Genomic DNA, 13401 nt, shown 5'->3' on the forward strand with positions numbered 1-13401 from the left:
AAGATAGGTCCATCAGTGGCTATTAGCCAGGATGTGCAGGAATGGTGTCCCTAGCCTCCGTTTGCTAGAAGCTGGGGGGATGGATCACTTGATGATTACCTGTTCTGTTCATTCCTTCTGGGGCACCTGGCATTGGCCACTGTTGGAAGACAGGAACTGGGCTAGATGGGCCTTTGGTCTGACCCAGTAGGGCCATTCTTACGTTCTTATATTCTCCATCTAGGATGGTAACACTCTGATTGTGCCCCTTTAGCAACTCCCTCACTGGTCATTTTCATATATGTTTGCACCATTTCTTAGTTAACGTCTGGGGTTTTCTACAGCAGTGCTTGTGTTACAGAGCTGGAACACTGGTCACCAGCTGAGGAATGGTTTTTAAGGAGAAATCATTAAATGTGTTAAACAGGCATTATGTAGAACTGGGGATTTCCAGGGCTGCCACTCCAAATCTTCAGCTCTGCCACAGCCTGCCTGGATAAGTTTCTGTCCATGCTTCCCTGCACGTTTGGCAGGAGGGAAAAATAAACCCATTCACCCTGTCCCAGTGTTGTTGGGAATCTTCTGCTTTTGTGAATCTTTGCGTGCACATAAGGCAGCATTCATAAAACAGGCTGGCTCTGTTATGCATTTGAATATTAATAAATATTGTCTTTTTCAGGATTATTATGGAATTACATTCCCTGCTCCTGCAACCTTGACAGGCAGAGATGGGAGCCTTGCTAACAACCCATACTCAGGTCAGTACTAAGTCAAGATGAGGATGATGGTTGAATAGAAGCATTGGTTTCTGAACATAGGGCATGCTGCTATGGCCAAAGGAGCAATCCAGGCCTTCTCTCTACAGGCAGCTTAGCCAGCCAGTCCAAACTAGTCAGACGAGCAGGAATTGTAAGTGGCCACATTTCAGCTTCTGACAATTGATTTCCTTAAGATATTAACAGGAATATTCAGCTAATATCTACTCCATACACAAGTCCTAGCATACGAAAGAGGGATTTAACTTCCAAATTGTAGTCCATCCCAAAGTCAATACAAGGTTGTTCCTTATGGCGCTGTGTCTGGGTTTAGATGACTCAACTAATAGAACTTTTGCTACTGGGAAAGTATCTGCAGCCTAATAACTCTTCTTCTTGGCATTCAGCCTCCTTTGGTCAGTGTCAATCTGTTACTCTTGGTTAGACCCTTTCAGACTTCTCTAAATGCCTCTCTGACTTCATTCCATTCCATTGTTACTGTTTGTATTGTGGTGGCACCTGCAGGATCTCTGCCTCCACCCCCCTAGAAATTGATGATCGTGCTACCTTGAAGGCTGTCCCCAGGACACAAGTGTGGTTCGGTTTCTTGTTCGGATTGCCTGGCGCTACTAGAAGGCCTCTTCTGGGCTAATAATCAAATTTCCCTTCCTACATTTTTAATTAGTTGGCCTCAGATGCAAGCCTGGCTTTCCTGGCCTTGGTGCTGTGAGGAACCAGAGATCTAACTGGTCATGCTTGGCAAATAGAGACCTTGCAGTGACTTGCATGTTTTTGTCAAAGACCTTAATTTCTTTAGCCCAGGAGATGTTACTAGCCAGGTTAACTTCTGGGAGACTGGTAGTTGAACCCAATGAACTGTTTGGTTTGGCCACCCAGAACTTATGCTTATAGTACATTTCATGTAATGATCTAACACTCAGTGACTGGATCCCCTGTGCGACAGGTAAGTATTGTTATCTCCATTTTGTCAGTGGGATAACTGAGGCACAGAGAGTTCTCTCTTGGCCAGGGTCATGCAGTGAGTTGCTGGAATGGAACCCAGGAGTCCTGACTCTCAGTCCATGCTCTCACCCTCTTGACTGTATCACAAGCCTGGCCCTTGACAGTTTTTGCCAATGCTGGAGAGCTGAGAAAGCAAAAGATGAGAAACAACCTTTCTGAAACAGTTGATGGCTTTTCTTGCAGGTGATGTAACAAAATTTGGCCGCGGGGATTCTGCCTCCCCTGCTCCCGCTACCACCCTGGCTCAGCCACAGCAGAATCAGACGCAGACTCACCACACCACTCAGCAGCCCTTCCTAAACCCTACGTTGCCCCCAGGATACAGCTACACGGGGTTACCATATTATGCCGGCGTGCCAGGAGTACCCAGTGCATTCCAGTATGGGCCCACCATGTTTGTAAGTCATGGGAACCAAACCTTACCCCATTAGCTGCCCTCTTTGTGCTTCTCGAGCTTTGCCTAGTGCAGTCCTGGCCCTTTAAAGCTCCCCCTGTCCTGCAGGGCATTTCTGGTGAAATAAGGCTCAGCTTACATGTGGAACTTCTCTTGTATGGCAACTTGGCAAGCAACGTTAAAGCTTGACATCCAAGTTTGTCATCCGCTCTGTGGCTTCCATGTAAAATGATATTGTCCGTGCAGGACTGGAGGAACTTTAAAGGGCCAGGACTGTAATATTCTAACTTTATGTAGGCAATGGTGAGTGGTATAGAGATACAGCAGAGAATGTTGATCAGAGTCAAAAACTGTTTGGGGTTGTGGGGGGAGAGCAGGGGAGGAGGTGATGGTTCATCCAGGAATTACAAATTTGAGCTCAACTGTATTATAGCAGCCCATGATGGCTGTTGGAGAGGGAGGCAGAAGCTGAGTCAGTGGCGTGGGAGAGGCTGGAGAAATTAGTTAGAGGGAAGAGGCTTTGGGACACCAGTGGGGCGACTGGGAGGCAAGAGGTTCCCTGGGAGGAGAAGGTGGTAGAGGTCTGTACAAGGCTTGGATCCAGGCTTTGTACTTTTTTATTATACAAAATAAATACTAGGCTCCCTGAGTTATGGGGCTGTAATCTCACCGGTGTGTTTGGGTGACTCTGGTTTGCGATCTCCAGACTCTTGAGGGAATTCATTGTTCACTGTTGTTTTTATAAATGTATAAAACAGGCACGTTTCTTGGGGTGGAGATAACTTTGCTCTGTAATTGATAGGTAATCTTGTATCTAAGCTTGGAAGATACTGTCCTCATTTTACAAGAGGGGTAAACTGAGGCAGAGAAGCTGTCACTTTCACAAGGCTATACAGCAGTCAGGGTTGGAAGCTGGAGTAGAACTCATGGATCCCAGCCCTGTGCTTAGAGCACTAGATCTCACTGCTCTGAGGTACTGCAAAAGGAATCAAGGATCTCCTGACACTTTAAAGGCCTCTGTTTCACAGCTGGGAGATGCAGCGCAGTGAGGCCAGCGGAGCCATGGGATGAGCTTCCCCACTAGATGGCAGTGGAAACTGGCTTTTATGCTGTTTTCTAACTGAGAATGCCTTTTGCCTCCAGGTACCTCCAGCATCAGCCAAGCAGCATGGCGTCAATTTGAACACTGCTTCCACCCCGTTTCAGCAGCCAAGTGGTTATGGACAACATGGTTATGGAGCAGGTCAGGTTACTCCAGCGGACCGTGCATCTGTGCCGTTCAATGTCCTCAGAGCTCTTGCTCACTGTAGCACCATGTCTTGTCCACACTGGCAGGTTATGATGACTTAACGCAGGGAACGGCAGCTGGAGACTACAGCAAAGGAGGCTACAGTGGGTCATCTCAAGCACAAAACAAATCTGCTGGCACTGGACCTGGGAAAGGTAACAAATAAAGGGATCTGAGGTGCACATAAGCACTTCAGATCAGGGATCTTGCTGGGCAAACTCCTAGTATTCCCAGTGTCAGGTCAGCATGACGACCAGCTCTCAAATGGGGTGAGTCCAAAGCTGTTTCTCCATCTCTCATGTTCAAAATGCTTTCAATGTTCCAAACGTTCCTTCTAAGCCAATGGCTGAATTTTGTGTAAGGAGCTGAGTGGCTGAAGTCCAGCTTTCCTCAGTTACACAGAGAAGAAACAGCAAACCGTTACCTCTGCCAGCTGGAAGCTAATGTTCAGTTTTGGTGGAGGGATAGTGGCACTTTGCCGACGCCAGCTCCCTGATCCCAGAGCAGCTGTCTCTTTGCTGAAATAGTTACCAGTTAAATCATGAATGTTATTTACATTCATGATTAGGCTCCAGAATCAACACCCTTTGAGGTGAAGGGGGCAAGTGTTTCAGGCTCTCTGGAGACTCAGTCACTGATAGCATCCATTCATACCTGGAATGCTTTCTTTGCATACCATAAGGGCTAGAACATTGATTTCTTTTATATGAAAGCTTAAACTCTGCAGATGCTAGTGGGACCACTTGAGAAATGTACAGTGACCCCTTGGCACTAACTAATCCAACCCTGACTCACATAAATACTGACCAGAAAAATCTTCCTCAGCCCAGCTGCTCAGTACCTATATCCTCAGTCTTGTTCACATATCTGAGAGCAGTGGAAACCCAGCCAGCCCAATCCTTTCATTCATCGGCTAGAGACTTTGATCTTTGTTTCTTGCATAAGTGAAACGGCTCAAGGTGGGAGCCATGATTCTAGTTCAGACTGGGAATGAACGGCCATCTCCCAGCTGGTGATCAGTCTCCTGCTTGGTTCTGATCCTGCCACGCTAGCTGGTTCAGCCACTGTGGACCAGGGAACCACACAGCATCTTTTAATGAGCTCCCTAATTTGAGGGGAACATTGACTTCTCTTGATCTAAATAAATGTTAAGAGCCCTAGGATAGTGGTCTCACGCCTGATTTATAAAGGGAGCTCAGGAAATAGGCCTTTGCACTTTCTTTTGACTCCTAATGTGGGGAATTGTAGAGGGCCTGGGATGGCATGGGAGGGAAGGGCACACCCCAGCCAGGAGTAGCCTCATTTGATATAGTGGGGGGGTGGCACAGAGGATGCAGGCAACAGCCAATGAACATGATGGGGATCCCAGGAGCAAGGAAAAGGAAGATTCAGGTTGGGTTGCCTTTGGCTCTTGCGTTGTCAGCGGCTTTTTGTTTTCCAGGTGTTTCTGTGACCTCAAGTAACACAGGTGTGCCTGATATCAGTGGCTCAGTCTATAACAAGACTCAGGTGAGGAGCTATGGCCCATTCTTTCTGAGAAGCATGAACATGTCCTCCTCCCTCCTGTGCCCCAGGGTAAAGTGGTCAGATCACTGGCCAGTGTCATTTCAGCAGGACTCGTCCTCTCAGGGAGCCTCTTGGCCGCTGTTGATTTCTCAGCCCCATTCCACGGGGTAATCCCAGACTCTGACCTTTCTCCAGCACTCACTCCACTTGATTTAAAGAGGACTTCCAAGTGTCTCATTTGACACCACTGCTCTTTTCCATCCTTAGCCTGCTCTTGCCATGCTGACTCATGACACAGGCTGTTAATGTGGAAGCAAAGATTCCCACATTATTGCCTAACTTCTGTTGAGTCCTGAGATGCTTTTAAAATGCAGTATCCCAAATGTTTTAGGGCTGCATTGTCCTAACACAGGGCCATAGCATCATCTCGAGAGAGGCTGGACTGTGTGGACAAACACAAATCTATAATTATGGCCATTGACTTCCTCTGTTCCTTTTGGGCTGTGTGCGCATTGATACCAGATCACTGTGTCTTCCACCCAGTGCTGTTGTCTTGTGGCTGTTTGTGGTGCAGCTAGTCTCCCTTTGAGAAGCTGTGGAATGCGTGGGGTTAAATACTAATTCCTGATTCCACTCTGGAGTGTGGAATCTCTGCGCCCTTTTGTAAGGGCATTGGGGTGGGGATCCATATAGGTATTGCTGTCTACCCGGGATCTGCTCCTGCATTTCTGATGAGCGTGGCTGTACATTCTCTGAACAAAGGCACCTGGGTCTAAAGTCTGCTGCTTAGCAGCAGACATGAGGGGTTGGGGACTTGAAGCAAAACTCCTGCTGTGACCTCTTCTGCCATTTTTACTGAGCAGCCCTGACTGGCTTAAATATTTCCTGACTTTGTCATGAGCAAATTGATTGCTAAGAACTAGTTGGTTTTTTTGCTGGTCTGCTGCATTGTATAGAATGTGCATGAATTTCCTGCCTATGGGGAAGCCAAGAGGTCATCTTCTACTGGTAACAACAGGCACAATTTAGATTCTGTCAATGGATCATTTAATCTTGGGTCATGGGCAATTACTGCTTGTTTGTGGTCATACTCACAATGTACTAGGGACTTTCTAAACACTTAAGAGTGGCTTCTGCTCTGAGGAGCTTGCAATCTAAGGACAAACCAAGTAGACAGGTCAGAGAAAGTGAAATCGCAATGAGCAATTGATAGCCAAGTCAGCCGATTCAGTCCAGGCAGCACAGCAGTGTGCCTTTAAGAGGAAAGGGAACACTTGATTTTAAATATCTAGCTAAAGTGCTGATGTGTATTGGATCTGGATTGGTAAAGAGTTAGTTTTCTTTGTTCAGGCAACTCTTGCCCTTGTTCGGTCACCCAAAGGGTGCTGAGGAAAATGTCTAACTGCTTCCCTGTTGCCTCAATGCAGACGTTTGACAAGCAGGGATTCCATGCTGGCACACCGCCTCCTTTCAGCCTGCCATCTGCTCTTGGATCCACTGGGCCACTGAACCCTGGTGCTGCCCCAGGTTATGCTCCAGCCCCGTTCCTGCATATCCTGCCTGCACATCAGCAGCCTCATTCCCAGATGCTGCATCACCACCTTCAACAAGATGGGCAGGTGAGTCTGTCAATCCCTGGTGCCTTTCTGAGGCTGCTCCTCAAAGTAACTAGATGACCATCAGCCAGAGAGCGTGTCCAAACTGATCCCACCCATCACAGATACTCAGTCCTGTTCCTTTTGGCTCTGCCCACTGGCAAAGTACCTCACTAGCTAATACAGACTAAACTGCCATGTAGCCTTGAGAACAGCATCTTCCCCACCCTACCCAAGAGGCTAACATGGCTTTGTGGCAGTTTTCCCCCTCGGTGCACACAATCTCAGCGCAGAGGCGGGCAGCTCTAGCAGCCAGCAGAGACTGCCACTTTCCTTTCCTGGGCAGGTCACGGAGATGTTTACAACCATCTTAATTGTTCTGTAACAACAAAAGAAATACAGCTAGCAGCAAAATAAGCCTTCTCGCCAGCTTCCCTAGTATCTCTGGTGGTTTTGCATTCATTTCCCTTCATCTGGTAATGTCTCTTGAAAAATATGCAAAGTTTGCTTTGTGTCTGAACATAACAAAATATTTCCCCTGTCCCTGGATGTGTCTGATATCTTACACCTGTGCACCCTGGTGTCCCAGCCCTCCCTGGGGGAACCTCCTTTGCCCATCCAGGTTCTGGCCATTTTCCTTCACTCTCCATGTTTTTACATGCCTCTTCTAATTCGTTTTCTGCCGTGTGGCTTATTAGCCAGAGAAATCATGGACTTAGCTCAGGTCATGCAGCTGGTCACATTCTTGATCTAGAGTTGGCTGGCATTGGGGTCAGCCACTTGGATGATTTTCCTGGATCATGGGCCAATCATTGCCTCCTGCTGTTGGAGTTTGGGGTACACCTTTCTTTTTAGGGTGGGGAATGTGTTTTGTTCCTCTGCCCTAAGAGACTCCTGGAACTGGAGCGTTCCCAGAGGGCACTGAGGGAAGGAGGCTCTGTTCCTTTGACAGGCTACTCTGTCAATGATTAGGTAGGATTTAATAAGTCTTTCACCCCCTACCATCACAATAGTGACCCGAAGTGTCCCAAGCCTTAGATTTGTCCTCCTAGGTTATCTTGGTTAACAGATGATCAGCAAGAGAGGAGGTCGCTTGGGTGTCAGTTGGGGAAGTCAAGCTGACTGCATCAAAGATTTTTAAAAAGAACTTTTATTGTGAGTGGTCAGGAGGCAGAGGGGGAAAGGTTTGTCTGCTCCACTCACTCTCAGTCAACTGACTTGTTTCAGATCGTGGACAGCTTGGTTAATCCTAGTTCTACTCGGCTGAGTCGAGTTCCTCGTCTTCTGAGGAAACAGCTAGTAGTTCTGTGCTGAAAGTCACCTAGATTGGGGATGGGTTGTCTGCGTTCTAGGAGGCAGGACAGTATCCTGGCAGCAGAGGACAAATGCTGCAGCATCTCAGCTTGAGTGTCCGCCTGTAATGCATTTTGAGGTGCTAAGAGAACTTGACACCACGACCTGTGCTCTGGGCACATAGATTCATAGACTCTCAGACTGGAAGGGACCTCGAGAGGTCGAGTCCAGTCCCCTGCCCTCATGTTCTTCCTGACTGCTGAAGGCCAGTGCTAGTGGAGATTGGTGTTTTCCGAGCAGATATGGGATGGCCTCAAGGCCAGTTACATCACGTGACACAGCCAGAATGACGGTCATCCAGAGTTGACACTTCCTTTTGGGGTTCAGGTTGTTGTAAAGGTTGTGGCAAAATGATTCTCAGAGCATCCAGATGCTTTGATTCTCCTGACCTGTAGAAAGCTGGGTACTGGCCATGCCCTCAGTGTGCAGTTTCAAGGTATCTCTTCCATGCAATAGATGATCGCTCCCAGCAAATCACTTAAGCCATCTCCTTGCTGCAGCTGCAGCAGGCAAGAACGTTCTCTGGCTGAAAAGAGGCAGTGAGGTGGCTGGCTGCCTTGCCCCAGATGGGGCAAGCCTTGTGGAAATGAGCTTACTCAGCACTTCTACCATGTGTTCCCGATGAGATTTGCTTTCGCTGTTGGTGGATTTTGTTGAGGCCTGGGGCAGTGTGATGCTGGAATACTCAACTCTTCCTCCATTGTGGGGGCCAAGGGACACCATTTCCCTGCTGTAACATAAGGCCTTGCTGCTTTCAAAGGCCATTCCCAGGGCTGCTGAGAGGATGGATGGGGCAGGCAGGTCTTTCATTGCTCCAAGCTAATAAATGCAGTGTGCTCCCTGAGGCTTCAGGATTAGGGATCCAGCCATGGTGGCTTCTGATCTGAACATGTGCTCCCTTTTCATTTCTTTCCAGGGTGGATCTGGCCAGCGCAATCAGCCAAGCACCATGCAGCAAAAGTCTCAGGCTACCAAAACCGCCTATGGCACTTCTCCATACTGGACAAACTAAAACCGAAACAAGGAGGCAGGGGGAGACTGAAAGAAGAAAAAGTCGATGCCCATTCCTGGAACTATTAGGAGAAAAATAACTGCTCAGCCAAACGTCTGTGCGGGGAGAACTGCAGCCAGCCATCCTTCTGTGGTGCTCGCCCACTCCCTCTTTGAGTTGCTGTTGTATGTAATATATTTATGTATGTATTTGTAAATGTAATAGAGCCTAAATGTGGTTTCTGCATCTTTGCAGCCTGTTTTATTTTCTTTGTAGGGAGAATTAATTATTCACTTCCATTCTGCACCAGAGCATCTTCCTTTGTTTGTGTTTGTTTTTGTTTTTGTTAAGCTCTAAGGGCTTTATAATCTGTCAAAAGACAAACTGTGCCATTTCTGTTGAAGAAGGAGCCCATTTATTTAATGCAGTTCTTATTTCAGGCAGATGAGAAGGCCTGGCCCAAAAGACAAATCAGAGGTTCTGTCTCCTGTTGTTTTGATTTTTTCCTTTCAGATGTAGCCGTTACTTTTTAAAACTCTTTTGTGGGCCCTCTCCCTCCTTTTGTCCCCATCTCTCCCCACTGCTGCTGGTGTGGAAGACACTGTCTTGTGGACAGTTTTGTTACCATGGCCATGGGCTGCAGCAGCATCTTTTTATTTCACAATTTTTAAATAAATAAATAAAAAATTGACAGGGTTTTTTGTTTCTCTAGCAAGAGATGTTGGATGGCTCAGTCAGTGTGTCCTGAAACCTCCTTTGCATCATTAGAGGCAAAACTATGTAGCGGTTTCTTAAATAAAAATATAAGCTGTCTCTTGTTCTTCTTCGTGCCCCAAGCTGCCCCTGCCCAGGATACCCAGAGCTAATGGATGGAAACTTCATTACCCTGCCCCATTTTTTTTTTTTTTTTTTTAAAGACTGATGGAGGAAGCTCTTGGTCCTTCCTGTCCTGCACCAGTGTGGTGAATGTTTTAGAAGTTTCATTTCTTTTTAGCCCTTACTCCACCTAATAATAAAGATCTGAGCGTATAACTGGTGTTTGCTGTCTCCATTCACAAAAACTCAAGGAGCAGCTGCTTTCTAAACCCCTTCCCATTCCCCCTTCTGCAGGCAGTGGGATGAGACCATCAGCAAGGCTGAGGGGTTTTGGGAGAAAGGGATGTCTGTGCCTTCCAACTGCCTGTTTTGAATTGAGTAGCAAGCTGGATCCCTGCTAGTTGAGCCTAGTGGGTGTAAAGGGAGTTTGGAGGGGGCATGGTGAGATCTATGCACCTCATCCTGGAACTGTTTAGCTGGCTGGAGCCTATTACCCTGCAGCCCCATGTAGTAGAAATAGCAGCTCCTTGCTTTTTCAGTAGATGGCCATCAGGCTGGTTCTCTCCTTAGCATTCTACTCCCCCAGAAATGTAGTGGTGTTGATACAGCTGTTGGGTTTAAAAAAAAAAAAAGGTGGCCAGTGTCCAGGGATCAATCTTCCTTTAATCAGAGGGACAAATGCAAAAGTGGCTTCAGGTGACACCACATGCAGTGATACCTCTAGCCAGTCTGCATGTACTGAAGACAGGGGTAAGGAAGGCTAGAGAGGAACTGCCTTCCAATGCTCTTTTTAAAGAAAGTAAAAAGGACAGTGGGGCTGAAGTTTCAGGGAAATGAAGGGAGAGGTGAAGTCACCAGAAATGTGACTGGCTCCTTTCAGAGTGGGGATCAGTACTGACATCTTTCTCCCATCCTAGGGTGTGGAAGAGCAGTTTCCTCTGCCCCAGAGTCTAATGCAGATCTTAATGTTGCCTTCAGCTCGTATCAGAGCAGCCTCTGCTGGCTGTAGTTCTAAGCAGAGACTTGCCTAACTGCTAAAACGCAAGCTTGCCATAAACTGAATATGGCCAGAGTAAGCAATGAATATAGAAGACTTACCTACCTACTGAAAATGCCAGCAGGTTATCTTATCTTGGAAGATGGCTGTCAGCCAAATATCCTGGCAAGGCTAAGCTGCAAATCCCCCCAGGTGGTCCAAAGTGGGCCTTCTTTGCCTGTATCTTTAAAGCCACTGATGACCACTATTGAGTGTGTTCTGCTTACAGCGGGGTTTAGGGAGTTCCTAGGGCCCCATGTGTAACTGAGGAATGACACTTTGGCTTGGGGTTTTCATGCTGGCTTCAATAGGATCATCTCTGTGATTTATGTACTGCTAGAGTGCAGGACCACTTAGTGCAACAGCATTTTGCCCTCTGTGAGCTGCTCCTGTTGGAATTCAGGGCAGCACAGAACCACCCAGCTATCAAGTTCCTTTGTAGGACACCTTTAGTGCTTCCCTGGGAGAAAACAACAGGCCAGTTTTCTTGTCAGGTGCCTCAGGCTAAGAAAGAAGTAATGAATCTCCTTTAGGGAAAATAGGAATATTTTAAACAATTTTGAGGTCCAAACTTCAAAGGCTACTCAAGCCTGAAAACTGCTTTTCCTTCAGGCTGCCTAGTTAAGCTTTTCTGCATCTGTTTCCAGTATGAAGCAGAAATAGGTCTTGGGGGCTAGGAAATTCTTTCTGGACTTTTAATAGAATACCTAGAGACTGGGAAGCACTAGGTACATCCCATTTATTTATTGCTGGGGGAAGAGTGAAGGAGAGTTACAGCAAGAGATGCAATATTGCCTCTGAACTTTGAGGCCTTGGACAAGATTTTGAAGTATGTGATTTTTCCTCATGATGTATGTGACCTAAGTGAAGTGGGGTTCTTAGGCCTCTATGGGAGGTGCACAACAACTCTGTAGGCCAGCCTGTGTTCTAAGCACCATTTACAAGCACTAGGCCCTCTAGCTATGGGTAAGTTTCACCCATTACTAAGTGTGGCTGCAGGAAGCTTACTCAGAGAGACCAGGTTTGCTCTCCCAGGGCTATTAATGGTACAGAATCATTTAAGATTAGGGAACCTAGGCACAGTGAGTGAGGAGAGGTCTCTGAGGGTATGTGTTTGCTGACCGAACTGTAGGCAGGTGCTGGAAAGAACAGTTTTGAGTCTACTCCCAAACAAGCAGGAATAGGTGACTCAGTGTGGTTAAACAGATTTTTGAAGTGGGGCTATGCATGGACCAGCTTCTACCATGAAGGGTCAAGCCTTCCCTTGTCAGAAGCATGAGGTGCTTCTAACCTACTTCCTTGGCAATTCCAGCTCAGATTTTAGAGTTAGCTGGCATTAAGATGGGCTTGTTCATTGATTAGCTGGATCTGCAGAGACCAGCTTTGCCAGCCGTGTGGATCGGCATCTCACAGTGTATAACTCTCAGCTACTAAGTGCTACAGATAGACATACCATGAGAAACTACACTACAATTAGACACTCAAGCTAAGGGGTTATTTAATTGCAGTGTAGATGTTTGCTGGGTCCTAGAGCTGGGATTCAGCATGGGCTTTCTACACAGCCAGTAAAAACCCACAGCTGGCCTATGGCACCCAGCTCAGGTTCACAAGGTGTTCAGCTGCAGTGTAGACACCTTCACAGCTGAGCTGGAGCCTGCTGCCTTTTGTTAGCCCTTCACATTAATACTGAAAAGCACTAGTGGCACCTGTAGCACTGAGCTGCCTTGTTATCCTCCCTTCTATGTCTTTGCAGCACAGGCTTTGGCCAGGGCTAGTCCCCTGAGCTCTGGAGAATATGGAAGTGAGATGGGTGGGTTGAGGCCCTGCAGTCCATTCCTGAAAGTAGCACTCACCTGCAATCCTTTACCAGTTCTGCATTGACTGCCTGCACAGCTGCCTCTTTCTCAGTTCCTTGTGAGCTGGAGAGCTGTATCTTCTTCAAAGCTGCAGCCCTGGTCCCCCTGCAATACTCTTATAAGCTCCAGCTGGAGGAGTAATAGGCCCTGGGGCAGCTTGCACTGGTGCAGAAATAAGCTCCTTTCCTCTAAGGGCAGGATCAATGCTGTTGTGCACCACCCTGGCTGCCTGCACAGTGATTTCTCTATTGTTTAATATCCCCACAGCTGGGGGACTGGCCAGCTGCTTTCCAGTGACTTGTCCCTCTCTGTCCCCAGGCAGCCAGCTTCCCCCGTCATTCACCACCACTGAGCCATGTCAGGACGTGTATTTCAATAATGGTTATTCAGGGGCCTTCTGCTAGGTAAGACTACAAGCATTAAATGCAACAATGAGCTTATTTACCCACATTCTAGCACTTTAGCTCTTGTCAGTATTCAGAAACTTGGCCAGATTTGGGATTAATATTTTCCAAATCATCCTGTCACCATAAGACTAGGGTCCAGAAGAATGTGTACAGGTGCGACACTTAAGTTTATGAAGCAGAGATGCTAAAGGTGGTAAGTATCTTTTAGTTGCATATTCCACTAAGTTTTGTGGGGTCATTTTCTCCCTCTCTTATGGGGTTTGTACAGGCACTAGCCCTGCACAGGGAATATTTGCATCAGAGGCTCCACAGAGGCGCTTTGGCAACGCTAGAGTAACAAACATGAAAGGAGAGCAGCGTTACACAGTGAAGACTGGATAGTCTTACCCCTTCTGTTGAGCT

The 13401-nt window shown here is 47.2% G+C and overlaps 1 protein-coding gene and 1 long non-coding RNA gene across 5 annotated transcripts in view; one reads left to right on the plus strand and one right to left on the minus strand.

Moving 5' to 3' along the window:
* The window catches only part of UBAP2 (ubiquitin associated protein 2), a 130008-nt gene extending 121019 nt beyond the window's left edge, over positions 1–8989 (plus strand). For all 4 annotated transcript variants that reach the window (XM_050943545.1, XM_050943541.1, XM_050943543.1 and 1 more), the window contains 7 exons: positions 659–737; positions 1941–2155; positions 3295–3394; positions 3487–3594; positions 4881–4948; positions 6373–6564; positions 8810–8989. In XM_050943545.1, the coding sequence (XP_050799502.1) occupies positions 659–737; positions 1941–2155; positions 3295–3394; positions 3487–3594; positions 4881–4948; positions 6373–6564; positions 8810–8905 (858 nt within the window). In that variant the 3' untranslated portion in view covers positions 8906–8989. The remainder of the gene's footprint in view (positions 1–658; positions 738–1940; positions 2156–3294; positions 3395–3486; positions 3595–4880; positions 4949–6372; positions 6565–8809) is intronic.
* Positions 1–12931, minus strand: part of LOC127046566 (uncharacterized) — a 41749-nt gene extending 28818 nt beyond the window's left edge. The window contains exon 1 of the long non-coding RNA XR_007773124.1: positions 12590–12931. This is a non-coding gene — a long non-coding RNA (uncharacterized LOC127046566). The remainder of the gene's footprint in view (positions 1–12589) is intronic.
* Between the last annotated feature and the right edge of the window lie 470 nt (positions 12932–13401).

This window comes from Gopherus flavomarginatus, chromosome 3 (genome assembly GCF_025201925.1).
Source record: "Gopherus flavomarginatus isolate rGopFla2 chromosome 3, rGopFla2.mat.asm, whole genome shotgun sequence".
NCBI lineage: Eukaryota > Metazoa > Chordata > Testudines > Testudinidae > Gopherus > Gopherus flavomarginatus.